Source organism: Macaca thibetana, chromosome 4 (genome assembly GCF_024542745.1).
Source record: "Macaca thibetana thibetana isolate TM-01 chromosome 4, ASM2454274v1, whole genome shotgun sequence".
Classification (NCBI taxonomy): Eukaryota; Metazoa; Chordata; class Mammalia; order Primates; family Cercopithecidae; genus Macaca; species Macaca thibetana.
The window spans coordinates 57,159,693-57,186,095 of record NC_065581.1 but is presented as its reverse complement, the minus strand read 5'-3'; the positions used below and the strand labels follow the sequence as shown (position 1 = coordinate 57,186,095).

The following is a 26,403-nucleotide window of genomic DNA, read 5'->3' as shown; positions in this document are numbered from 1 at the left end:
CATGGCTTTGCTTATATTGAAATAAATATTTTGTGTATGGTTAATACTTCTCTATTTCCTGGCATTTATTCAATGAGTAATGAATAGCGTAATGTTACTTTTTACATAAATGCCATTTCTGTAAACTCACTGTCTAAATATTTAGTACTCTAGGTAATTGCCAGATCTTTTATATATTAAAGGTCATCAAGAATGAATGAATCATTTAGCATTAGTAATACAACTGGAAGGCTCAAGAAGTTCAAGTATGCAAAATGCTTTGGAAAGTCTGCTGAAAACTATTGGACTAGTCCTATCATAAATGGAATATTTAAATACTGTACCATTTGCACATGTGTTTATGTGTGTGTGTGAATGTGTGTATTGGTGTATATGTGCGCATTTGTATCTATCTGCAGGCATATCATAACTGTTAGAGTTGAATCCGTCAAATAATCACTTTTGTGATAGGCTCACTTTTGTGAATGATCTGAGTATCAGAATAGAAACCTATAGATAAGGCCAAATGGTAACATTCATTTATGATGATTTTTAAAAAAACTCATTAATTTCGTTGTGACAGAGTGTTGGTTATTAATGTTTGAAAGATCTAGTTGCATACACAGATTCTTGGATCAAAAATAAAGAGCACTGGGCTCACTTCTTAGATCAGTCTGTGGCCAAAATAAATCAATTTAATTTCTGGCACATCAAAGTTTGTCAAAATTAGGCAGGAGAAAAAAAAAAAAAAAAACAACCCAGAAACTTTTCCTCTAAGGTGAAAGACGGGGATTTAAGCCTCTAAAATTTGACATTATGAGTTAGTACCTAATATATTATGAAAGACCAAGGAGTTTTGTAGGAGTCAAGGACCGTCTGCCAACTTCCTATGGAATTCCCTGCCATTATCTCTAAGAACTCCATGGTACACACATCAGGATTGTTTAGTCCTCTGTTAGCTTCTTAGGTACATCTCTTAGAGTAGTGCCGAAGCCAGGATCATTTGGAATTCACACTAATTATTTGAGAGGAATTGGGACACCATATTAAAGAATCATTAAAAAAAGGAATCTGATGCATTGTTTTATGAAATTGAAATAAAGAAGGCTGGCTGCCATTATTTAAATCCAATATGTCATTTTAAAATAAGGTAATCTCGTTTTCTCACGAGAATGTGATAGGACTGAATAAATGTATACAAGACTATTCTTGATGATGCTCAAATAGGAGTAGTGTGTCGTTTATCTTCTGAAGATGCTGCCAGAAATATGGTTATTGAACTTTAGGTCTTAGATATCTGTACATGATGTTATATGCACATATATATCTCAAACAGTATGTGTTACTGTTTTGGTTTTGTAATTAAAAATAATTTTTCAAAATATGGTCTTCTTAGGCCTTCCAAAAAGAGTTGGGGAAGAGGACCAGCAGTGTGCAGGCCCTGAAGCGCTCAGCCCGAGAACTCATAGAAGGCAGTCGGGACGACTCCTCCTGGGTCAAAGTCCAGATGCAAGAATTAAGCACACGCTGGGAGACCGTGTGTGCACTTTCCATATCAAAGCAAACGCGGTTAGAAGCAGCCCTGCGTCAGGTAAAAACCATGTAAATGAGAGCTGGGTGTAATGGGAAAAGTATTGAAACCTCAACAAGAACTATTCTAGTAAAAAACTGAGTAAACTGTGAGTAAAAAACCTCGTGTCTCAATCAGGACAGTCTGAAGAAGGAAATTCTAATAGCATCATTGCCTTGATCCTTCTCCCACCCTCCCCCATGAATTTAAATTACTGCTAGAGGGAGGCATTCTAATCTTCACATAGAAGTGCTGCTTGAGTAATGTTTCAGCTTGGAAGTATGATGGACTGCCATTCATCTAAAATCAAGTTGTTAAAGTGGTAATTTTTTCTTCATATAGGCCTTTTTTATATATTAGGTGTTTTCTTATTTTTAAAATATGTATATCTTTATCTTCTTAATGGGAGTAGTGAAGCAATTTAAATTTAAAACTTTTTGTTTTTTTTTTCATTGAAAGGATGAATCCACTATACAGTTCTGTAAATTGTGCTAACAGGCATATTTGGGAATTTTGTTTGGTGTGTGTGTGTGTGTGTGTGTATGTGTGTGAACTCTTAGGCAGAGGAATTCCACTCGGTGGTACATGCCCTCTTGGAGTGGCTGGCTGAGGCAGAGCAAACCCTGCGTTTCCATGGTGTCCTCCCAGATGATGAGGATGCTCTCCGGACTCTCATTGATCAGCATAAAGTGAGTAATATATAAATGCTAAGTAAAGCTACATTAGAAAATCAAAGCAAGGAAAATAGACTCATGATTACAAATATCAACTGCATGAATATTTTCCTTCCTGAGAAATACTTAAACACCTGGTACATTTGAGAGTGTACTTCTGTCCACCTTGCTTACATACGTATGTCCCTGTGTACCCACACACATGTATGTGTACCTGTCTTTTTATGTTTCCTTTTTAGGGAAGGTAGTTATTCTGTTTCCTATCTCAAGGAAGCATATTGATTTATCTAGGCTTTTTGGCTTTTGACCAAAATTGGTCGATATTGTTGCAGTCATTATGTGGGTTTCAAAAATAAAACTTCTTTAATAGGCAGTTTGGCATTTATAAAATTATACCTGTAGGATTGTAAATTAGTAATTTTGCCCTTTGTAAACAAGACACACAGGTAATTTAATAACTCACCTTTAAATCTATTTTTAAGCCTCCGCTGCTTCTGTTCTTAATCAAGAGCCTTTTAAATCCTTTTTAGAAGTAACCTATAGTATACATTAAAAATTTTAAAAATGAATTCCACAAGCCAATATTCTGTTGAATAACTAACCAAGTCTAAATCTGGCTATTGAGTTTTCAAATCAAGATTTTTCCTGTGGCAATGCATGAAACTTGCCAAAACCCTTCAGAGAGTGATCCAGATATCTCTTAACAGATGTTTTTTAACCTTTGACTCAAAAAGTCAGGAATTTGAAATGGTAACACTCAATGTAGTGTTGATGTCAGCATTTCCTATTAACTTTAAAGGATCTTTTTAACACCAGTAAATAATTTTGTCTTTTGAGATCAGGCTGGAAATACATCATTAATTTTAGTGTAGCATGGATTACATCATCTGTAGAGAGTTGTTATTTTAATTAATACCCTCTATCAAAAATGGGTTGCTGCATCTATAGCAATGAAATATTGCCATGTCATTTAAAAAGTGGTGCAAGCTTTCATAGCATTTTCTGGAAGAATGAAATGCTATATACACCATTTAAATTTGAAGCTAGAATATAAGAAGAAGACAGTTACATCAAATTTATTATAAATTTTTGAGTCCATTCAACATTTTGAAAATGTAGTTTATATTATATTACTGTGGGCTTACCATCAGCCAGCATTGAGTTCTATTAACATTCTTAGGTTTGGGTCTCAGAGTAGCATAAATATTTGCTGGACACCACTTAAAGCCCGTCGTGCATATCTAACACCCTACAGAAAGGAGCCTATTTGTGGTATCACCACTCTCACAGGACCAGGAAACCTCCAGGAGGCAAGTATCCAGAGCAGGGGTAGTGGTTTTTATAACAAATTATTTTTAAATAGCATAAAATTACCAGTAATTTTATAAAGCATTTCTTAATAATATTTTGCAGTAACACTATTCATTCTTTTCCATCTCTTCTGTTTCCCTTCGCACATTCACCATTCACCAATCAAAGAAAAACCGAATATTTAATTTCTTAACACTAGGACTAGAGACTTCTTAGTATAATCCAGTTTCTAAAAACGGCAGGCTTTCCCACATGAGAACAAACCAGTAAGGTAAGGTTCAGACTAGGTTGGAAGGGCATAGAATTCAGTGGAATGTTGACAGTCTCATCCACCAAATAGGTGTACAAGTGATTGAGAGTACATTATTTGTATCAGCTGTTCTCTGGGGGAAACACAGATGTTAGATTAACCTATTTTTTCCTCTTCCTTATAATGTTGCAGTTTTTAACTTTTTTCATTTAGGAGGGTCTGTATTGAAAAAGTGATAATTTTTTAAGTTATGATATTTAAAAAGTAGGTCATGTTATCGGAGTGTACCATCAATTGAAACTTGACTCCATTATAGTAAACTTGTAAATAAAAGGTCTAGAAAGCATTTATTCAGTAAATCATATACTCTTTTGAACGAATTACTGGGAACATAAAAATGAATAAAACACAGTCTTTTAATCTTGTGGACCGAACAGTCTAATATAGCAAAATGCCAGAGTAGGAGATATGTCACAGAGCTGCTTCACAGAGATTAAAGACAAAAGGCCACTTATATTAGAGTAAAACATATAAACATATTATGTAAATTTAAATTCAGAGAGTACATGTACATGTTTGCTACCTGAGTATATTGAGTAATAGTAGAGACTGGACTTCTTTTGTACCAGTCATCCAAATATTAAACACTGTACACAATAGGTAATTTTTTAAATTTTTCAACCCTCAGGCCCCTTTTATCCTCCATGCTTTTTGGAGTCCTCAGTGTCTATTATTTCCATCTTTATGTCCATGTGTTCCCATTGTTTGGCTCCCACTTATACGTGAGAATATGTGATATTTGATTTTCTGTTTGAGTTACTTCACTTAGGATAATGGCCTCCAGCTCCATGCATGTTGCTGCAAAGTACACGATTTCATTCTTTTTTATGGCTGCATAGTATTCCATGCTATATATGTACCACATTTTTTTTATCCAATCAACTGTTGATGGACACTTAGGTTGGTTCTGTGACTTTGCTTTTATGAATAGTGCTGGAATTAACATATGAGTGCTGGTGTCTTTTTGATATAACAATTTCTTTTCCTTTGGTTAGATACCGAGTAGTGGAATTGCTAGGTCAAATGGTAGTTCTAATTTTAGTTTTTTGAAATATATCCATACTGTTTTTCATAGACATTGAACTAATTTATATTCCCACTAACAGTGTATAAGCACTCCCTTTTCTCAGCATCCACATCATGTGTTGTTTTTTCACTTTTTAGTAATAGTTATTCTGACTTGTGTAATATGATATCTCAGGGTGGCTTTAATTTGCGTATCTCTGATAATTAGTGATGCTGAGCATTTTTCATGTGTGTGTTGGCTGCTTGTATGCTTGTATTTCTTCTTTTGAGAAATGTCTGTTCATGTCCTTGTCCCAGTTTTCGGTGGAGTTGTTTGTTGTTTTCTTGTTGAGTTGTTTGAGTTCCTTGCAGATTCTGGATATTAGTCTTTCTTCAGAGGCATGATTTGCAAATATTTTCTCCCATTCTGTAGCTTAGCTGTTTACTCTGTTGATTCTACCTTTTACTGTGCAGAAGCTTTTTTATTTAATTAAGTCCCATTTATCTGTATTCATTTTTGTCGCATTCACTTTTGGGATCCTTGTCATAAATTATTTGCCTAGGCCAATGTCCAGAAGAGTTTTTTCTAGGTTTTCTTGTAGTATTTTTATTGTAAAACACGTATATTTCAAAGTGAACACCCCTCTTCACATAGTGTGAGTAGCACGGGCATCATCGACATCTGCGGCCTCTGACACTCATTGTATAATCAAGTAATTGCTCTTGGTGCAGGGGTCCAGAGAGACTGGGGTGTCTGCAGATCTCTGACATTCTATATGAGATTTTGGAAGCATGTCGCATTTTTAAGGGCAAAGATTCTCAATTTGTAGTCACATTTTCAGAGTTCTATGGTATGTTTATCTATGGATGTAGTTCTGATGGTAGAAAGTACAATTATGTATGTGAGACATTTGTAAAACATTTATTTGAAAGATCATCCTCAAGGATGTCAAGGCTTTGTTCATTCTGCTTGCTCAGAGGGACTTGCTCTAACCACTAGAACTGCCAGAACAGAGGAGAGTGCCTCTTACTGGCATCTTAAAGGGACAGTTCTCACATGGGCTGATGTGCTGTCAGGCTCACTCTCTCTAACCTCCCCCTCACTTTTTACTGCCTGGACACTTTGGGCCCTGTCTCCCGTAGCCCCAAACATTTATATTTACTTACCCAGTCTTCTCTCTACTTAGTACTTTTTAATTCATGCTCCTATATTTCCTGGCATAGTTAATGCTATTTTAAATATTAACCTCCTTATCTTATTTGTTAGAACTTATTTTTGGTCAATCAATGTTGTTTCTATCTCTAGCAATACTGCCTCTCCCAATGCTATTCTCCATTAATAATATAATTATATCCAAATTTGGAAGAGTTATTTTTTGTATAATACATTTTTAAAGCATGAAATATCCTATAAAGTTGGCCCTCTGTATCCAAATACTCAAAAATAAAATAGTTAAAAATATTCAAAAATAAAATGGATGGTTGCATCTGTGCTGAAGATATACATACTTTTTTCTTTGTCATTATTCCCTAAACAATACCATAACAACTATTTACAATTATTTACATTGTATTAGGTATTATTAGTAATCTAGAGATGATATGAAGTATATGGGGAGGATGTACTTAGGTCATATGCAAATACTACATCATTTTATATGAGGGACTTGAGCATCCTTGGATTTTATTATGCACAATATCCTGGAACCAACTCCCCATGGATACCAAGGGATGACTGTACTTGTATTTTAAAGTACATATTAGAAAGTACTTTTTCTATTTTGTCCCCTTTTCCTCCCCAATTAGTAAATGATTTCCACTGTGAATATACCAATTGAAGTTTTTGCTTATTTGTTTTAATTCTGGCAGTCAAATGTCACCAGTTTTGTTTTCAGCCAATGCCAACAGTTAATTGAAGTCTTTGTTTCTGCTGTAGGAATTCATGAAGAAACTGGAAGAAAAGAGAGCTGAACTAAATAAAGCCACCACTATGGGCGACACCGTTTTGGCTATCTGCCACCCCGACTCCATCACCACCATTAAGCACTGGATAACAATCATCCGGGCGAGGTTTGAGGAGGTCAGTGTGTCTCAGATAATCTTCACAGTAGCAATAGCTTAGAGAGTTGAGGGGTGTGGGAAATTAAGGAATTAAGATGCGCTTATGGCCATGGGAAAATGAGACCTCTACATAGAAAATGTTCTTGTAAATATGCTTCTTTTATGCATTACAATCTCTGAAATTAACTTTTCTTTAAAAGGTCAAAGAAATTTTGCAGCTATATCCCTGGAAAATTTGAAGGCAAATATTTAGTACACTATATAACATTTTGGCCTCCTTCCACATTGTTTCTATTGAATAATTCAGCAGTTAGATGGTGTTTCGGAGCAGTATATACTGTATATACTGGTGGAGTGAATTGGTATACATAAAGTGAATTAATTCTGCATTTAATATTTTAGCTTTTTTTTTTTTTTTTTTTTTTTGGACAGAGTCTCGATTTATTGCCCAGGCTGGAGTGCAGTAGTGTGATATTGGCTCACTGCAACCTCCACCTCCCAGGTTCAAGCAATTCCTCTGCCTCAGCCTCCCGAGTAGCTGGGATTACAGACGCGTACCACCATGCCTGGCTAATTTTTTTGTACGTTTAGTAGAGACAGGGTTTCACCAGGTTGGTCAGACTGGTCTTGAACTCCTGACCTCGTGATCCGCCCGCCTCGGCCACCCAAAGTGCTGGGATTACAGGCGTCAGCCACCGCGCCCTACCAATATCCTAGCTTTTTACATTTCTACTCTGTGCCACATGGAGTAAGCTTACCTGATCCTTCAGAGAATGCATATTTGAACTCAAATTAGAAAGCAAAAGGAAGCCTGAGTGATTGACATGCATCTTTAAATTCTGAAGATGATGAACATCATCGTGGGCTCTCATATCCTCCTCGAGCCAGATCTTGATGCCACTAATGGAATCTAAAAAGACCAGAAGCATTATGGGTCTAGCCCAGGATGATCCTAATTGTCATTTAAAATTTATTTATTTTATATCACTGCAATTATTTTACTAAGTTGGAGGAAATTCTGAGAAATTTCTGTTTCTCTGACAGGTGCTGGCCTGGGCAAAGCAACATCAGCAGAGATTAGCAAGTGCTCTGGCTGGGCTTATTGCCAAACAGGAATTGTTGGAAGCTTTGCTGGCTTGGTTGCAATGGGCTGAAACTACACTTACTGATAAGGATAAAGAAGTCATCCCCCAGGAGATCGAAGAGGTGAAAGCACTCATTGCAGAACACCAGGTAAAATAAATATAATCCTAACTCCTGTTAACCATTTTCTCAGATATTTTCTTTCTTTCACTGCTGTACCTCTCAAAACACTGCTTTGTTATTATTTTCACTTCTTCAGACTCCTCAGTTCCTTACAATTGTATTTCCAGTTCTGCAGCTGCCCTAAAACCTCTTTTTACAGGAACCCTCTGTGACCTTTGCAAAACTTTCCTTCTTTGTCCTCTGTGGGGTTATACTCGTGGTATTGTCTCACGCTCACTTCTGCTCTCCCTTTTGCCTTCTTAACGTCAGCTCTCCTTACTCCTTATGTGTTATCCTCAGCTCTCTACTTCCCTCACTCTGTTCTCTCTTTTGGCGATCTCACCCACCTCCACCTCCCTGGCTTCAGTGGGTACCTTGTTTGATTGCTCTGTTTGCATTTTTATGTCTTCGAAGATGACTGTCACCACTTGAAATACATCGTGTGAAAAAGGGAACATGTTGTCTTTCTTAGAAAAAACACTTTTCCTATATATCCTACTTGTTTTAAACTCAAATGATGGGTATCACACTCACTTTGATTTACTTGATTGCTCACAATGTGTTTAATATGCATTTACAAAGAGAAATATTAAGTGTCAGCTCAGTTGGTTAAGCAATTAATGTTGCCATTATTGTGTGTATATGTGTGTGTGTTTTAAAAGTCTAAGACATCAATGTCTATAATGGCCCTAAGTGTACCAGGTCATGTTCCCTGTGATCAGAGGTATTAGAGTTCTTCAGTGTGACAAATATTCCAGAAAGATGTTACTTCACTTTTCCCTTTTGTCTGGGTCTCCTTTTTCCCATCATTTTTCACAGTCTCTGCCTTTCCTCAGCCTTTGCTGCATATTCCAAATATAGGGATACCTAGTAAATAATAAGCCCAAGGAGATGAGATAAGCAGTGGCAAGGTAGTTAAACCTTTTAAATACAATGGTAGTATACTTTAAACCAAATAGCTTTTACCATCCTTGGAATAGCCTATTTATGAATATTTTGATATGTCCACATTAAATGTGGATGCAGTATGTCATAATATATCAAAGAGCCGTCTTTTTTTTTGAGGGGCAGGGTCTCACTCTGTTGCCCAGGCTGGAATGCAATGGCACAGTCATGGCTTACTGCAGCCTCAACCTCCTGGGCTCAAGTGATCCTCCCACCTCAGCCTCCTGTGTAGCTGGGACTATAAGGCACATGCCACCTGGCCTAATGTTTTCATTTTTTGTAGAGACAGGGTTTCACTGTGTTGCCTAATCAAAGCCATCTTAAATATTTCAAATATGTAGGTGAAATGTGCCACAGAAAAGTTCTTGGAAACATCCTAGCTAACTAGTTTCCCTGTAGACAGATGCTCACCAAAGATTCTTCTGAGGAGCTTGGAAGCCTGAGTTTGGTTGGTGCACAGACACGTTATTTTATTCACATGACTTCTCCCATGTGTCCATGTACGTTATTCAACTAAAACAAATTATTTTTATTTTCAGTGTACTCTCTTTACATTTTATATATATATATATTTTTTTTTTGAGACAGAGTCTCACTCTGTTGCCCAGGCCAGAGTGCAGTGGCACAATCTCGGCTCACTGCAACCTCTGCCTCCTAGGTTCAAGCGATTCTGCTGCCTCAGCCTCCCCAGTAGCTGGAACTACAGGCACGTACTACCATGCCTGGTTAATTTTTGTAATTTTAGTAGAGACGGGGTTTCATCATATTGATCGGGCTGGTCTCAAACTCCTGACCTCAGGTGATCCACCTGCCTTGGCCTCCCAAAGTGCTGGGATTACAGGTGTGAGCCCACTGCACCCAGCCACATTTTATATTCTTTAAAAGTTAGTAAATGCTGCATTATGATGGTTTAGATTTTTTTTTACCCTGAAGATAAAGCATGATGATTTATTCTTCTTCAGAAATAATAACATGGTTCTTTCATCCTTCTGTTTTTAGTTCATTTCTGAAGATGGTTTTCTCTAGTATACTCTTATTTGATTGACATAATTTCTTTCATTTCAGACCTTCATGGAGGAAATGACCAGAAAACAGCCTGATGTTGATAAAGTAACGAAGACCTACAAGAGGAGAGCTGCTGATCCTTCCTCATTACAATCCCATATTCCAGTCTTGGATAAGGGACGAGCAGGAAGTAAGCAGTGATCAATTTCTTTAAAATGTCAATAAACAAGGGAGCTAATTTTATTTTGAGTTATTTGAAATTTGGGGGCAGTTGGTGATTTTACATGAGCACTGGATATCATGAAATGCTTTCTTGAAAGAATATATGTGCTCAAGTATTGTAGAAACTTACTTAAAAATAAAGAAAAAATATACCCAGGTTTCTATATGTAACTTTATTGTCTTAAAGTGTATCTTTCATATTAGCTAGAAGAAAACTGAAAAAATTTACAATAAGAACAGAAATCATCACCCCCGTTGCATTGTCTCATTTTTCTTCTGTTATATATATAACTTTAAAGCTGAGCATAATAAAAATGACCATGACCTGGATAACGTTCATGACTTAGTTGTTCATTGGTGGCCAGCAGTCTGATAGCTTTTGCACATGTTCGTGTGACTTCAGGCTCTGTTTACTTCTAGAGCTGCTTTAACAATATGACATGACATTAAAAACAATCATAGTTAGCTTGGAGAAAATTTAAAAGAAACACAATTTGTGTTACTGAATGAAAATGCATTTTGTGTATTACTTAATTTTTTAATTAAAAAGAAATGATGTCAGAGCTGTTGTGATTACTTATTACACAAGGAGACAAGGTAAACTATTAAGAGCCCTATAGCCAGACTCCTTGGCTGTCTCCAACACTTACCAAACTGAGAAACATAACCCTGGACGCATTACTTAAACTCATTCTGAACCTCAGTTTCCTCATCTGTAAAAGGGGATAATTATAACCTCATTGGACTACAGTGAGAATTGAATGAGCTAGTACATATAAAATGCTTAACATACTTCCAGGCATATAGTTAAATGCTTAAGTATTTCTTGTACTGTAAATCTCAGCTGGGACACTTAACATTCTATATGACCCTAGGCCAGTAATTTTTCTAGGTCATATTTAGCCATTTAGTAAGATGAGAAAAATTTGTTAAGGTCATTGTTTTGTGAAGTTGTTGAGACTTGTGGAAAACAGCCAGAAAGCAGGAGGAAACTTCAGTAAGGCAGTAAACTTGGGTTTGAGACTATGCATAGGAAACATGCAATCTCAGTGGAAAATGGATGTGGGCAAAGGCTGGGGTCCCATACACATGCTGCCATATTTTATTGGCATTTGTGAAGTGTCTTGCTTTGACTCCTGTGACTGCCCAGTGTCTGCTGCCCTCATCTGCTCTCCCTTTCTGCCTTCTTCTCTAGGAAGGACAGCTGGGTTTGATGTAACTCATTGTAAGATAGTCTCACTGGCCTGTGAGATTTCCTTTAACAAACAGGAGGATCACAGCATGCTTCATTGTCATTGAAATGGCATGAATTTTAAGCTGGAAGATGTTTTAAGCGTAAATTTATTGAGAGAGGTTTCCAGTATTTAAATGCCCTTGTCAAGAGATATTTCTCCAACTTGCATGAACAGTGTGTGATCCTTAATAAGGAAAACAGATTTGGACCTTGACATTTTACATCATCTAAATCAGGATACTTTTACTTGTACAAACCCACAATTAAGTTGATGCAGTCTTAGCTAGGAGCAAAAAAGGTCAAGCCTTAACACATTTCAGAACCCTGGAAACTGCCATCCTAACTAAAGTTATATCTTCACAGGAAAACGCTTTCCAGCATCAAGCTTGTATCCTTCTGGGTCACAGACACAAATTGAAACCAAAAATCCTAGGGTTAACTTACTGGTGAGCAAATGGCAGCAAGTCTGGCTCCTGGCGTTGGAAAGAAGGAGGAAACTCAATGATGCCTTGGACAGGCTGGAGGAGGTTTGGAAATTCATACCCTCATCACCTTATTGTCATTTGCCCTCAATTCTCGTAACACATTGCCATTGCCAAAATCTTGGTATTTTTTAACTTTTCTGATAATAAGCAAACTCTTGCTATTCGAGTACATTTTTAAATTCCAAAATAAATACCACAAGTGTGTGTGATTTTGTGAAACATTGATATATAGGATTTGGATTTAGGAAATCAATAAAGTAAAAAAAAATGATTGTATTTTAACAATCAGAAGCTGATTCCTTAAGAATAAAATCTAACTTGACATAATGTCATAATGTTTGCTGGCCATTCTGCCTGGCAAATATAATCATTGATATTTCAGATCTTTTGATTGTGTGTATTTGATTACCTAAGATTTCAAGTTTTGGATTCTGCAATTGGGAAATTTTTAGAAGCCCTGGGGAGTTAAGAGAGTGGCTGATAGTGCAGAGGGAGAGAGAGCAAAGGGTTAGGTAAGTGCTGTTGAGCTGGACCTGCTATCCCAGTGAGCATGACTAGTGGTGGTACTTAGAGCCAGACCACCTTTATGACTTTGGCATTAATCAGAAATTTACAGCGTAAGTTTTTAGGAATTTTATTTGTAAAGATAAATCAGTGACAGAAATGAAATACATTTTAAAGCCAAAATGTTTCTAAGTCCCCTTGGCAAGATAATACCTCTTTTTGAAATGGAAAGGATATGTGTACTACCTAGAGAATCATTTAAAAAGTTATTCATATGTATAATCTACAATTTTAGTACAACATTAACTCAACCAAAATACCTTTTGTCCTTTTTAGCTGAGGGAATTTGCTAACTTTGATTTTGATATTTGGCGCAAAAAATACATGCGATGGATGAATCACAAGAAATCTCGAGTGATGGACTTCTTCAGGAGAATTGATAAAGACCAGGATGGGAAAATAACACGGCAGGAATTTATTGATGGAATTCTTTCCTCAAGTAAGTTCCAAGACAGGTGACTGTAACTAATACAATTTTTAAAAGAAAGAAGCACATTTTAAAATTGTGGGTCCAGTGAACTTGTGTTACTAATAAGGCATTGCCTTATAAGTTACCTAGGAAGTCACTACCCTTAAAAAAGTGTTTTTTGGTAAAATCTGTGGCTCTGGATTCAGGAACACTCACTACCTGTGTGATCACAGATATGTTGTTCCCTCACTCCACTGAGGCTGAGAACTTGTTAGAATAATAAAGTCAATAATATATGATTCTTAAGGTGTTTTCTGTGTGTGTGTGTGTGTGTGTGTGTGTGTGTGTGTGTGTGTGTGTTGCCTGGCATCTGTGTAATAGGAAGTCAATAAATTCAAGTCCCTTTCTTTTTCATTCTAATTTACATTCTGATCTAACTTTGTCATTAGTAGGAAATTAGAACTCTGTAAAACTTCTTAAGATACTTATCACCTTCTTGTTTGATGGCCCAATCATTTGTATGTGATTTCCCTGACAGATGTTACTAGATGTCATTCTTAAGGTAAATTTCATAAATTATTCTTTGACTAGTAATTGAACCATATAAAATTGCCAATGTTAAACATTTTCAACCTAAAAATAACAGCATTTTACATGATTCACCTAAGTAGTAATTAAAGATAAGTTAAGAGTATATATAGCTCTTCATTTGCTATGATGTAAATCAGTTTTTTAAAAAAGGATTTTAACATGTTTGATCACTGATGATTTAACCAGCCACATTGAGATTAAAATGTGCAATTGAGAATACCTTGAGAAAGAACTAACAAGTCACTACTTATCATTGTTTTCAAAATTTTAGAGTTTCCAACCAGTCGCTTGGAGATGAGCGCAGTTGCAGACATCTTTGACAGAGATGGTGATGGATATATTGACTACTATGAATTTGTAGCAGCCCTTCACCCAAATAAAGATGCATATAAACCTATCACAGATGCTGACAAAATTGAAGATGAGGTACTCATTATCTTTCCATTGCGTATAACACTGATAGTATGTTCTGCCAGGATATCATGCACAATTCGTACAATCATTTTATTTTCACTTTAATTGTAGTGTCAAAGTTTTAAGGATTCTACTATGTAATATTAACATTAAAGTAAATATTTCATCATTGTTTTTGGCAGGTGACAAGGCAGGTAGCTAAGTGTAAATGTGCAAAGCGATTTCAAGTTGAACAGATTGGTGATAATAAATACAGGGTAAGTTTTCAAAATAATGTTGTAGTTCCTTTAAAGGACATAAATTGAAATCTGTATATAATTTGATCTCCGTTGTTTTCCAGGAATCTTATTTATGTTTTACCTCATATCAAAATTTAATGGTATATGAAACTCTTATGTTTAACATTTTAATTTGTATAATGGTAGCCTGCATTTTGCATATTAGGAAATATCTTTGACATCTACATCATGCACATTGCCTTTAAAGAAAAGTTATTCACAAGAAAATACTCAAATCTCATATATTTAGGTTGCTTCATATTATTTTATATTTTATTATGATTAGAAGTAAGTTTTCAGATTTCAAACAAGAAAGCTGCTCTAATCCAGAACCACAAAGTTAAAAATATGGACTCACTTTAATAAATAGGAAAAAAGAGGATAATGTCTTCTCCACTTGTGCAGTAATTTTTGCTTTTATTAAAAATCTCAATTAACTTGGTTCACTCTCTTCAAAACAGAAGAACAGTGTGACTTCATTACTCTTTCTCTATTTTTTTTTTTTTTTTTTGGGAACATCTCTTATATGTAGTAGCTAGATAGGAAATGTGCTGAGTTTCCCCAATATAGTGTGTTACTTATAAATGAAACATTATTTTTATTTTTATACTTCCATATTAAAAAATAGTCATCAATGTATTCAAAACTTTAACTTAAATTTGAAATCTTAAGATTTTCAAAAATACATGTACAGAAAATAGTCTGATTATTTGGTTTGAAATTGGGACAGATTTCAAACTGGGTGCCTGCACATCTCTAAACTAGATACTACATCCAGAAGCACAGAGTGTGAGTATGTGTGTATGTTCTAGAGTCATACAGAAAGTTTCCTGTTGAACTAATTGTGTCTTTCTTCCATTTTTCATTTTTATCAGTTCTTCCTGGGAAATCAGGTATAAACCAGTGGAATGTATTCTCAAGTTCCTGATGATTTTTTTTTTAACTTTAATTCATAGTCATTAAAGCTTGCCATGGCCAATCTTTCCCATGCTGTCTCCCTAGCTACTACATTGTTGGTTGGCGTGGTGTTTCTGTAAGCGCTATAAGGGTCCTTGATCCAGGATTCCTTTTTGCCTTGTGTCTTAAATGAGGAGATTACTTTTAAGCAAACCAGATAATGAATTGTAGCTTGGCTTGCTACAATGTTACAAATGCAATTTTTAATTCCCATTTTTTATAATATGAGCATATATTTTATGCTAATACTCATTGGAACACAAATTTGATTCTCCACACATCTCTGTGTTAGGCTCATTGATGTTTAACTCTTTAGGACACACGGTCTACAGTAGCCCAGGAGGATCAGCCTCAGGCAGTGACACGGGAAGACAGAGAGCCAAGAGGTCTCCTTGGCACTCAGCCGCAAGTAACAAGTTCTCTCCAAAGAAGCTATTTGCCATTTGTTCAAAATCACTGATTTTCGGGGATTGGCATCCTCTGAGTAGAAATGTTAACTCCATAGGCTTTAAGTAGTATCATTCCTTTTGAGGAAAGTTATTGCTGTAACATATGCAGAATCTTAAAGTCACGTTTTATGCCATCTTGTTTGAATGTTTATATTGGCACTGAAGTCAATATAAAATGTTTACATTGACATTTAAGTCAGTATGAACTGTCTAGTGGCACTACATCATGATCAGAATTTTGAAACTAAAGACAAGAGATGCTCTGTTTTGATTTAAACATATTCATGAGCTTTTTTTTTTTTTTTTAACTTTATACTTTGGAAACAACCATGCTATCTATAGTACCTGACCATATTACATTAGATATGACTCTGCCACTCCGTTTTAAAGCCATATTACATCTCAAGCTTCAAATTATCTATTACCTTCATTTATTGCAAGCAGATAATTTATTTTTAAAACTTCCATTAGTTATAATATAAAACATAAAATGTTACTTTTCCGTCCTTGCAATTTTTGGAGTCAGCAAATGAGAGTGAATCTTTTATTTGCAGAGAGGATGAGAGAAATACTTACCTCAAAAGGTTTTACTCACTGAAAGCACAGTCAGCAACATTAGTCTGTTTTCTCTTGTCTTGTGATTTGGTTATTGGGAAAATTTAGAGAAATTCTGAAGACAGTGTTAGTTGTCTGGAGAATACCTTATTAAAATAGAAAATTATTTGTATTTATTACACTTGAAATATCATCTCTATAAGGAACTTTTAGTTATTTCCTTATAACTTTTGTTTTGAGTATAATCTTGAACCAAAATCATCTAGTCCCATTATCTGGTTCCTTAAGGGTAATTTTCTTTGAATCCCCTCCTTTCCCTTTGCTTATTAGCAGCACCCAATTTTTTCTAACAAAATAAATTGACACTTTTATTTTTAAATTTTAATTAACATTTCAGGAACAATGATAGGAAAGTTTAAGTCTCAATGTTTAAGAAAAAAAGATTTAGAAATAGTGGTTTTTAAAAGTTTGATGGAAAAACACATGAGTTCCTGCTGGTGCATTTTACATGCTTTCTAGGTCCTTCTGAGTTTTAGGATCCCGAGGGGTTTGGTTGGTATTGTTTTTGGGTTTTCTTCTTGAAACTCAATATTAAAACACTAAAAAGTAGCAGATTTTTTTCTACTTAGAGTTTTCTGCTTATCCATAATGAGCCCAAATAAAGTCACAATTGTATGTTACCTGCTTTACAAAGAAGCCATTTATGTTTAATTGACTGTTCATTTTGCTTTCTTGTCTGCTGGGATAACAACCGTGAAATTCAGTCTGGTAGTTTTTATGAGTTGGACATGAACCTATTAGAAATGATTTAAAGTATAAAATCATTTCTCACAGGCTTTCAAAACATAAACCTATGATCAGAAACCTGGGATCTAGATATTTATTCAGGACTTGCAGAATTTGTAGCATATCTACATTGTTGGAGATCTATTGAAAGGGCAAGAAAAAGATGATTGCCTCTTAGTATCAACAATTATGGTACAGACAACTGTGAGAGAAACCTTTTAGATTTGGCAGCCATATCATTAATAATGTGTCATTGGCTATTCTAATATTACAGTAATCTAAAGTGGCATATTAACCCAGCCTTTAACAAATTGGTTTACCAGATCATTAGGGATGCAGAAATTTTAGTTGACTGTGAAATTTGTACAAGTCATACTCATTTACTTTATTCTTAAGTCAAAACTGCTCTTAGAGAAAACAAAATGAGTTTATAAAGATTTCTCACAGATTTCAGTGGAAAGCAGTTTTACTGTAAGAGATAGTTTTAATGAAGAAGAATCAAAGCTTATTAAATTTTTCTTAGAATCATCTTATTTTAGATAAGCCCTGGGCAAGTGGGCCAATGCTTACTTTCATGGCTATGTTTAATTCCTAGAAACATTTTTAAATTACTGCCTTACTAATATTGTTTCTGTCATAAGAAAGAAAAATACTTTTTGGACCAAAGCTTTGATAGTATACTTGATAACCTTTGTAATCTTTTTTTTTTTTCAAACTGTTTCCTTTGGGCTAAATCAGCATGCAGCTGTCTAACGCAAATCATTACAAACCCCCTTTTCTGAGATTTTACTAATCGCTACGAACTAAGCAAGAAATTAAAGTCGGTTGCTTTAGCTACTGCAAATTGCGCATCATCCTGCAGTTTAGAATTATTATTGACAACTAGAGGTTCTTTCTTTCTTCACTGAACAGTTTGGAGACTCCCAGCAACTGCGACTGGTCCGGATCCTGCGGAGTACTGTGATGGTTCGTGTTGGAGGTGGATGGATGGCACTTGATGAGTTCTTAGTGAAAAATGATCCTTGCAGGGGTAAGGAGATGCTTATCATGATAACATCATGAAAGTATTTCAATTTTATATTATTTTCCAGCACCAAAACATACTGGGCATAATTTTGGTCATTTATTCCAATAGTGAATGTTTCACATTGGTCTGTCAGCCTAAAGTTCCCAAAGAACCTGTGGCAGTCATGTAAACCATGTTCTTCTCATTTTTTTTCTTTTTTTTACTTCTTCTGGATAAATATGGTGGGCAGGAAATACTAGAATCCATTTTCTTTAGGAGACTTTTATATCTATGATTTTCCAAACAATTATACCAACCAAGGAAAGGATTTTGTCTATTATTACATAGCAAAGTAAGAGAAAAGAAAATTGAGGCGATGAAGACTGAAAATACTGGATAATAAAAGTTTAAAGGTCAAAGTTTTTATGAAATGAAGGGCAGGTGAGGAAAGCCATAATTAAAAAATGTTTAAATAACAATCCAATGCTAACTTGACTCTTTGAAGTTGCAGATTAGAACATTAAAAATATAAACATATAATACTATAGCTCTCTACATATCTTCCAGCCCAAGTCCTAAGTTAGCTTTTAGTTTTTCTGTTTTCAGATCCTTCTGTCAATGTTTAAGTTCTTAACCAATTTATGTTACACGTGGTCATTTGATTGCAATTTCTAATTAGGTACCGTTTACTCAGTAGGCCCATTTTTCTTCCCCTTCCACCCCCCCAAAAAAAAACCAATAAAATTGTTATAATTTTCTTTAACCTGTGAGCTCACTGTAATCCTTTTTAGCAAACAGCAAATGTTCATGTCAGTGCTGCCTCCTTCGGCTACCCAAGTGGGAGCCCAGGTTTCCTCCTGTAGGTCCTCTTGATTTTGGTGATGGTGTCACCATCTGGTACGCATAGACATATCAGAGTCATCAGGCTTCTCTGCCAAGGCCACCATGGATTGTTATACAATCATATGCAGTAACCCTGCTCTCTCCTGGCCAAAGACACACCTGTGAGAGAAGTAAAACAAGAACAAAAGCTCCTGTTTGTTGTATATTTTGAAAATAATGTAGCCTAAGGTGAAATGCATCTCCATTTATGAAGAAATCAGAACACGTTGTGTTCTGTTGGGTTGCTTACGAAGGTTAGCATGGCTGTGGCACAGTCTTCCAAATACATTTTTCTTATTGAGCCAATCCTTTGAGTGCTTCTTTTCCTGATGCAACTTTTCTTCTAAAATGTGTGCTAAAGGCTGGATCTGAGCACCCTTTGCATATTCAACTACTGTACTTTGTTTTCTTCTTCTGCTAACAGTATTTTTTAATGTGATTGGTATCCTGTGTCATTTTTTCTAGTTCATCATCATGGGAGTAAAATGTTACGTTCGGAATCAAACTCTTCAATTACTACTACTCAGCCTACTATAGGTTGGCAACCTCTCTCTTTGCCTCTCCCCTCTTTCCTTTTCTCTTTCCTACTTTTCCATTCTTGCTTCAGTCATTTATTTTAAAATAACATGCTTTATCCATCGCGTATGGCTTAACTCATATCCAACTGAGCTGGTGCTTCCAAATTTAAAGTCTGAAAATTTGATGCACTTTGGTTGTGTTACAAATGCAGGTGTTATAAGTGATCAAACACATGCTAACACGTTGCTCATCGGGTTCTTGTGGAGTGTTCTCCGTGTGCATATGTGTTTGTATGAGTGCTGCATCACTGATTACCTCACAGATCCTTGGGTCTGGTGTTTGTTATTGCATGTTGGTAAAACAGTTTTTCAAGGCATAAAATAAAAATACTAGCTGCCTCATTTAAGTGAAAAACCCAGAAGTTTATATGTTGTCATCATGACTAACAAGCCATCATTCATTCTGTGTAATTATATTGTTTAATTAATCCCAATGTTGAAATACTGGCATTCTCTTTGCGTCAATAGTACATGCAAAAGACACAGTCCCTGCCTTACTGGTCTGTCTTCTCAGTGTGGTGAGAGGGTAATGAAACCATGTGGGCATCAGTAGCTGGTGGATTAATGATATTTTAGCATGAGCTTTCCATTTTCATGCTGACACTTTCTTTAATAGTGGTTATTCTTGCTGGTGTCTAGTATTAGAATAAGCACACTTTATTTTTTCCTCCCCAAACTCACCTGTATCCAAAAGGAATGCATTGTAAAGGAATGCATTTAACTTTTTGTTATGCTGAGTTGGAGTTGGCATGGCAAAAAGATGTTCTTGAAATTCTCAATGTGATCTCTGGTGCCAGGTGGCTGTTCTTCCCATAAACGATTGAGCGCCTCTTCTTTTCCTTCTTTTCTTTGTGTGCATTGTTGTGTGTGTGTAAACCAGCCAAAGGAAGGACAAACATGGAACTGCGTGAGAAGTTCATTTTAGCAGACGGTGCCAGCCAGGGTATGGCTGCTTTCCGACCCCGAGGCCGAAGATCCCGGCCATCATCACGAGGCGCTTCACCCAACAGATCCACTTCTGTGTCCAGTCAGGCTGCACAGGCGGCCACCCCACAGGTCCCTGCCACCACCACACCCAAGGTAAGACTCAGGGATGAAGACTTTTCCTCCCCCTTTGCAATCAGTTTCCCAAGTAGACTTTTGAATGTTCTATTTAGGGCCCTAGAATTTGTAGGACCAGCTATCTCCATTTGTGCACCTTCTCACAATATAGAAAATACAGGATTTTTTTTAATATGCTTTTGCCTAGTGCCTCACATAGAGATGATCTATTTAGGGAGCCTTTGTGATCTTCCAGATTGATTTTTCTTTTTAAAGCTTCATTCATTTTTTTGGTGTGTATGATTTGCCATTGGATCTTTCCACTTATTTAAAATTGTTATTATTCTTACTGTGAGATGTGACTCTTTACTATGAGTATCTCTTTCTGTGGCTTTGGTTTTTTTATCTGCTATCCTTTTCATTTGATTTGCCATTGTTCCATACAGATTCTCCATCCTTTAACACGCAATTATGGTAAACCATGGTTGACAAACAGCAAAATGTCAACTCCTTGTAAAGCAGCAGAGTGCTCAGACTTTCCCGTGCCATCTGCAGAGGTATCGTAAGGCCCCAGAGTCCAGTCTTAACAGTCTCCTTTAACTGAAACTATCACCCACTAACATTGCTTCACCACTCCCTTAATATATGTACTTTGACAATCCTATGTCTTTTTATACACTTCTATAAAATAAGTATCAACCCAGCAGTTCTTGGAAGATGTGAGAGTAAGAGGTTAACAGAAAAGATCGTCTGCAGCAATTTAAACAGTGTCAGTTTGAGCCAGTCACTCCTGCAGACTACCTCCTTTTTGTTCTCATTCATACTTAGTTCCACTTTTATCTCTTGGGAGAGTAAAATATAGTAGATTATATCCAGACTTAAGTAAAATTTCTTTTAAAGCTACTAAATATACTAGATATAATGTGGTCAAGAAGTGCAACACATTCCCTTCAGATGGGAGTAAAAGGCAGTATCATTTGCAAGAGAATCACTGAAAAGAATGTTTACTGAATGTTCACTGTGGGCATGGTCCTTCTGAATGTCTGTTACATTTATACCTGCCCCATAACTTTGGGCGGGTGTGTCATAAGCTCTCAGTATCAGTGCAGGGGGTCAGAGGGAGGCTTAGGTATACAGAAAGTTATCTGTCATTTTCAACAGGTAATAAATGTATGGTTTTTTTTTTTAAGATTTTAATTACTAAGCATGCTCTAACTTTTTAATACGGCATGATTTATGGGGAGAAGATATGTAGGTGATATAAAATTTGCCAAGATAACTCATGTATCAGGTCATTTACATTCAACTGAAAATCAACCGTATATCTTTTTAAGAAACTTCACTGTAAAACAACAGACATAGGCACAAAATAATCAGATATTTTATTAGAATCCCAATAATTAATGGGGAAAAATCCCTAAATACCTTTTCTTGAAATTGAAGAAGGTATTTCACCTTAATTATAAAGGACGTAACTTAAAGGCCAGGATCCTCAAATAAAAGTAATATAATAACTTTTAAAAGCCCCCTTATGCTTTTCAAAACACTTTCTTCTCTCTTCCTTAATCCTCACGTTAATAATAAGTGGCAGGCAGAGAAAAAAGTGTGTTACCTTCATGTCTCCATGGAAATCTCGTTGCTGATAAGTGGGAGAATTGGAACAAAAACAACCCATTCTTTAGTGTTTCCTCATTTCTTCCTCTTCATTTCCCCAAGCCCCAGATTTCCACCCCTTCCCACCAAGTGGGCGATGTTAGTATTATATATTACTTCTAGAGATGTCTGTCAATTATTATGGATCTATTGTAGAAAAAAACTGAGAAAGGTTCAAACAACCTTAAGGGACATACTAACATTTACTTTAAATATTGAAGGCTATGATGCTGTGTTCAAAATTTTTTTAAGTGGATACTCTCTCAAATTAAAGTCTGAGTAGTTATTTTGACTAGTGAAAAACTGTGTTTCATTTCAAATAACCTGATGAAACAAAAAACACCCAAAAAACAACATGTTTCTATGGGAGGGACTGTGAAATAAAATCGAAACAATCATGAAGGCATTCTGAGAAGAATGACTGTGGTCTTTCACGGTTATGAATTCTGACACCTTGAGTGATATGTTTCATAATTTGTGGATTCTCCCTCGTGTTGTTGAGATTCTGTTTAAGTCAGGAATTTAGCTAGATCAGCATTGTCAGATCTTGGGCAAATCATGTCCCTCCTCAGGCTCTAATCTTTCACATTTTCAAGGTTATGATTAGGTAAGCGTGAGGATTAATCGTGGTTATGTGTGTAAAAGTATTTTGAAAACTTGAGCATTCTGTGTATACAAATCACATATAAATACTACACTTAAGTATATGAGTAGTATACACATATGTAGATAAATGACTTAATAAAAGTAGCTCATGTATCAGATGGTTATAACATTTTAAGCTAATAAAGGGAAAATCAGTTGTTTAAAAATATACATGTAATTTGTTTCGATGCATTTCCTCCAAATAGTTCTCTGGCTGTGCGTTCATTGAGGAATATTATATTACATTCCTTGTATTCCTCAAGATACCTGGGTTTTTTTTTTTAACTTTGGGAGAATTTTTTAAATGTTGTAGTGATCTGGAAAAAGTGCAATGATTGTATAATAAAATCTCGTAGTTATGATTGTTTTAGACATTCTCTACAAACTCATATAAAGATTGTAAAAAAAAAAAAATTTCTCCAAATGTTGCCTAATATTTTGTCTATAAAGACTGTAGAAGTGATAGAGCCAGGAAGTGAAGCGATATGATAGCAAGTTACTTAAAAATCACTTTTTTTCTTTTTGCAGTTAAGTTTATTTAAATGATGTGTGTATCCATTATTTATTTACTTATCATTCTGTCTCTATCTCTGCCTAGCTCCGTAAAAGCAATGGAGGCAGCAGAATATCCAGGCACAGCTTTTCTCTGCTCCATGCCCCCTCTATGCATGGAGTCACCATCTTTTTAGCAATACACCATTACCTCTGTAATATTCACTGGCAGTCTGAAAGATACTAACATACTCACCGTTTAATTTGTCTTTTTCTCCTTGCCATCACTTTTATGCTCAGTTGGGGGGGTCTCCATTTTGTTTTCTCTTCAATCATGAATTCATATTGTTTAGAAAGTTTCTTTTGAATTCTGAGAAAGAATAAGAAATTAGAAGAGAAAATTAAGTGAGAACCCAATGCCTTATTTAATTGAAGAGTTTCTCCTGCTCCACCTCCTAAAGAGGAATAGTAGAGAGTTTCCAGCCATGTGTAAAGAAGTGGTGTCAGTGGAATATCATGGTGCAGGAGCAGTATTTTGAAATGTCTTGTCACTGGTTAAATACAGGGAACGCCAATACAAGGAAGCAAGCTTCGACTTCCAGGATATTTATCAGGGAAAGGCTTCCACTCTGGGGAGGACAGTGGCTTGATAACAACTGCAGCTGCCAGAGTCCGAACACAATTTGCTGGTGAGTGTGGTGCCCTTCTTTTTTTAATGGCTTTTGCAGCATGGTCATTTGAGGATTAAAGTCCCTTTTCCTCCTCATTGGGGAAGAAATTACAAATTGACCCTCAGGGGTCTTAAAATGATATGTAGCCCTGGTCCTCCAAAAGTCAGGGATAAAGTGAGTCATGGGCACAAGTATCTAAAAGTGTCCAAGAAAGATGAAAGAATTACCGTAGAACAGAAGAAAACATACAGTGGTATTCTACGCCTTCAAGCTGAAAGGTCTTGGCTCTTCTACCAACTCAGAGATTGCAGAGGGTCCTGTTTTGGGGTGGTTGGAAAAACCCAGCCACACTGAGCCTCACACCAGTATATCTCACATTGCTTCACAAAATAGCGAACCTACTAATCTCTGGGTTCTGAGCTCAGCAAGCAAGACGCCTCTTTAAAGTTTCCAATCTCCTCTGTTGAATTCCTGTATTCTTGGAGTTACCTATTCTCGGGCAAGACTTAAGCCTGTCTTGTTTGTTCTATGTTTGCATCACACACATCCCTGGATACCTAATTTAAACTTTAGAAAGCACAATCTTAAAGGATAGGCATATTCCTTATGTCTGTTTGCAATAAATGGAATCCTGTGTTACGTAGGGGAAGCTGAAACTTACCTTTTAGATAGAAATCTAGGCTTTTCTATATTATGTCTACTTAGAGTAAGCCTGCATCATACCCTTGTGTAATAGGGAAAGGCCGTGAATCCAAAAGTGTTTTCTGAGTGCCTACTACACACCAGGAAAAAAAGTTAAGATTAAAAGTGGCATCAGGTTTCAAAAATTGGTTGCAGATGGACCCAATAATAAGGGTGAGCTGTCTCTACCTTCTTTCCTCAGATTCCAAGAAGACTCCCAGCCGACCAGGAAGTCGAGCTGGAAGCAAAGCTGGCAGCAGGGCCAGCAGCCGCCGAGGCAGTGATGCATCAGACTTTGACATTTCAGAAATCCAGTCCGTGTGCTCAGATGTGGAAACTGTCCCCCAGACACACAGACCTACACCCCGAGCAGGTTCTCGGCCATCCACAGCCAAGCCTTCAAAAATCCCCACGCCCCAGAGGAAATCACCTGCCAGCAAATTGGACAAGTCCTCAAAGAGATAGTGCAATTGGTTCTACCAAGGCCCTTCCTTGAGCATTTATTATTTAAATTTGAACAATGTAAAATATGGTGTAGAAATTCTTGTGAATTATTGCAAGAGGCGAGTTTAAAATTCTGCAGATGGCCTTATTTGTGTATTTGTCTTTTTATTTTATCTGTATAATGTTTTTGTCAGATATTCTGGGGTTAAAATCACATCATATGTGAGGAGGAAAAGTTTAACATGAACTAACATTTCTGCACTGTAACGTGCAGGGCACACACTAAACTCAGTTACTGTACCTACAGGTAAGTCTACATCCTCTCTGACAGCCACAGCACTATATCAATCCCTGACGTTAAGGATACCTCATGACATTTTCCTGTTTTTATGGAAACTCTGAGAAGCTGAATGATACATGCGGGGGATATTTTTTGAGATGATTTAAATGTAACCCAAAAGATGGAAGACAGAAAGATAAACGCACCCACACACAGTCTTTGCAGTATCTGACAGAGAACTCACAGGAAGTTACTTCAAGCACTTGCCAGTACTATGATATTCAAGTACCTTGCAGCATTTCTGTGCCATTGCTTTCAATGAGGCCAGAGGCATCCTGGATATTAGACCTATTATACTGTAAGAATATAAGTATAAAGTGCATTCATATACATGTGAGGTTTTCTTTTGCTTGAGTGGACAGTAGCACCTGTATCATTGAACTCATTTTGTATCAGAGCAATTTTGCTTGCAGAAAGCTATGAAATAAAACATGTCCCTTAACTGCATTGCTATGGAATTAATTTTTTTCCCCAGGGAAAATTAGTGTATTTTTTTATGAGCAATATCAAATTTGGAGTGACCAAAAGATACTTAAAAATGGGTTTATTTTGATTTCTCATCTGAAATAATCATGTTCTGGTATTATATCTATCTATATTTAATAAATATATACATTTTAATTTATTATGTATACTCACATACTATAGAAAGATATTAGTATGCATTTAATAAAACATATTCACTTGAATATATGGAATACCTGATTATTTAAAGTGAACTTCTTCTATTATTTGTTTTAAATAAAGGTTATATGTATGATATATGTTTACTAAGAAACAAATAGGCTACATTTGGGGGACATCAAAAACAGGGAGTTATAATAATGTTAACCACTCATACAACAAATATTTCTGAGTATCAGCCATGTGCCAGCCATTGTAAGTGACATGAGACTATAAGATTCCTGCCCTCCCCTCTTC

General features: G+C 36.1%; 1 protein-coding gene across 18 annotated transcripts in view; it reads left to right on the top strand.

Moving 5' to 3' along the window:
* DST (dystonin) overlaps positions 1 to 26,171 on the top strand; it is a 1,587,602-nt gene extending 1,561,431 nt beyond the window's left edge. For 11 of the 18 annotated variants that reach the window (XM_050788752.1, XM_050788754.1, XM_050788756.1 and 8 more), the window contains 16 exons: positions 1,376 to 1,570; positions 2,110 to 2,238; positions 6,786 to 6,929; positions 7,955 to 8,143; positions 10,166 to 10,295; positions 11,925 to 12,088; positions 12,887 to 13,049; positions 13,882 to 14,036; positions 14,207 to 14,281; positions 15,178 to 15,195; positions 17,962 to 18,079; positions 19,403 to 19,474; positions 20,396 to 20,595; positions 21,003 to 21,113; positions 23,912 to 24,035; positions 24,901 to 26,171. In XM_050788752.1, the coding sequence (XP_050644709.1) occupies positions 1,376 to 1,570; positions 2,110 to 2,238; positions 6,786 to 6,929; positions 7,955 to 8,143; positions 10,166 to 10,295; positions 11,925 to 12,088; positions 12,887 to 13,049; positions 13,882 to 14,036; positions 14,207 to 14,281; positions 15,178 to 15,195; positions 17,962 to 18,079; positions 19,403 to 19,474; positions 20,396 to 20,595; positions 21,003 to 21,113; positions 23,912 to 24,035; positions 24,901 to 25,163 (2,250 nt within the window). In that variant the 3' untranslated portion in view covers positions 25,164 to 26,171. The remainder of the gene's footprint in view (positions 1 to 1,375; positions 1,571 to 2,109; positions 2,239 to 6,785; positions 6,930 to 7,954; positions 8,144 to 10,165; positions 10,296 to 11,924; positions 12,089 to 12,886; positions 13,050 to 13,881; positions 14,037 to 14,206; positions 14,282 to 15,177; positions 15,196 to 17,961; positions 18,080 to 19,402; positions 19,475 to 20,395; positions 20,596 to 21,002; positions 21,114 to 23,911; positions 24,036 to 24,900) is intronic. The other 7 variants (XM_050788765.1, XM_050788766.1, XM_050788770.1 and 4 more) reach the window with 3 other exon arrangements.
* Positions 26,172 to 26,403: the final 232 nt, after the last annotated feature.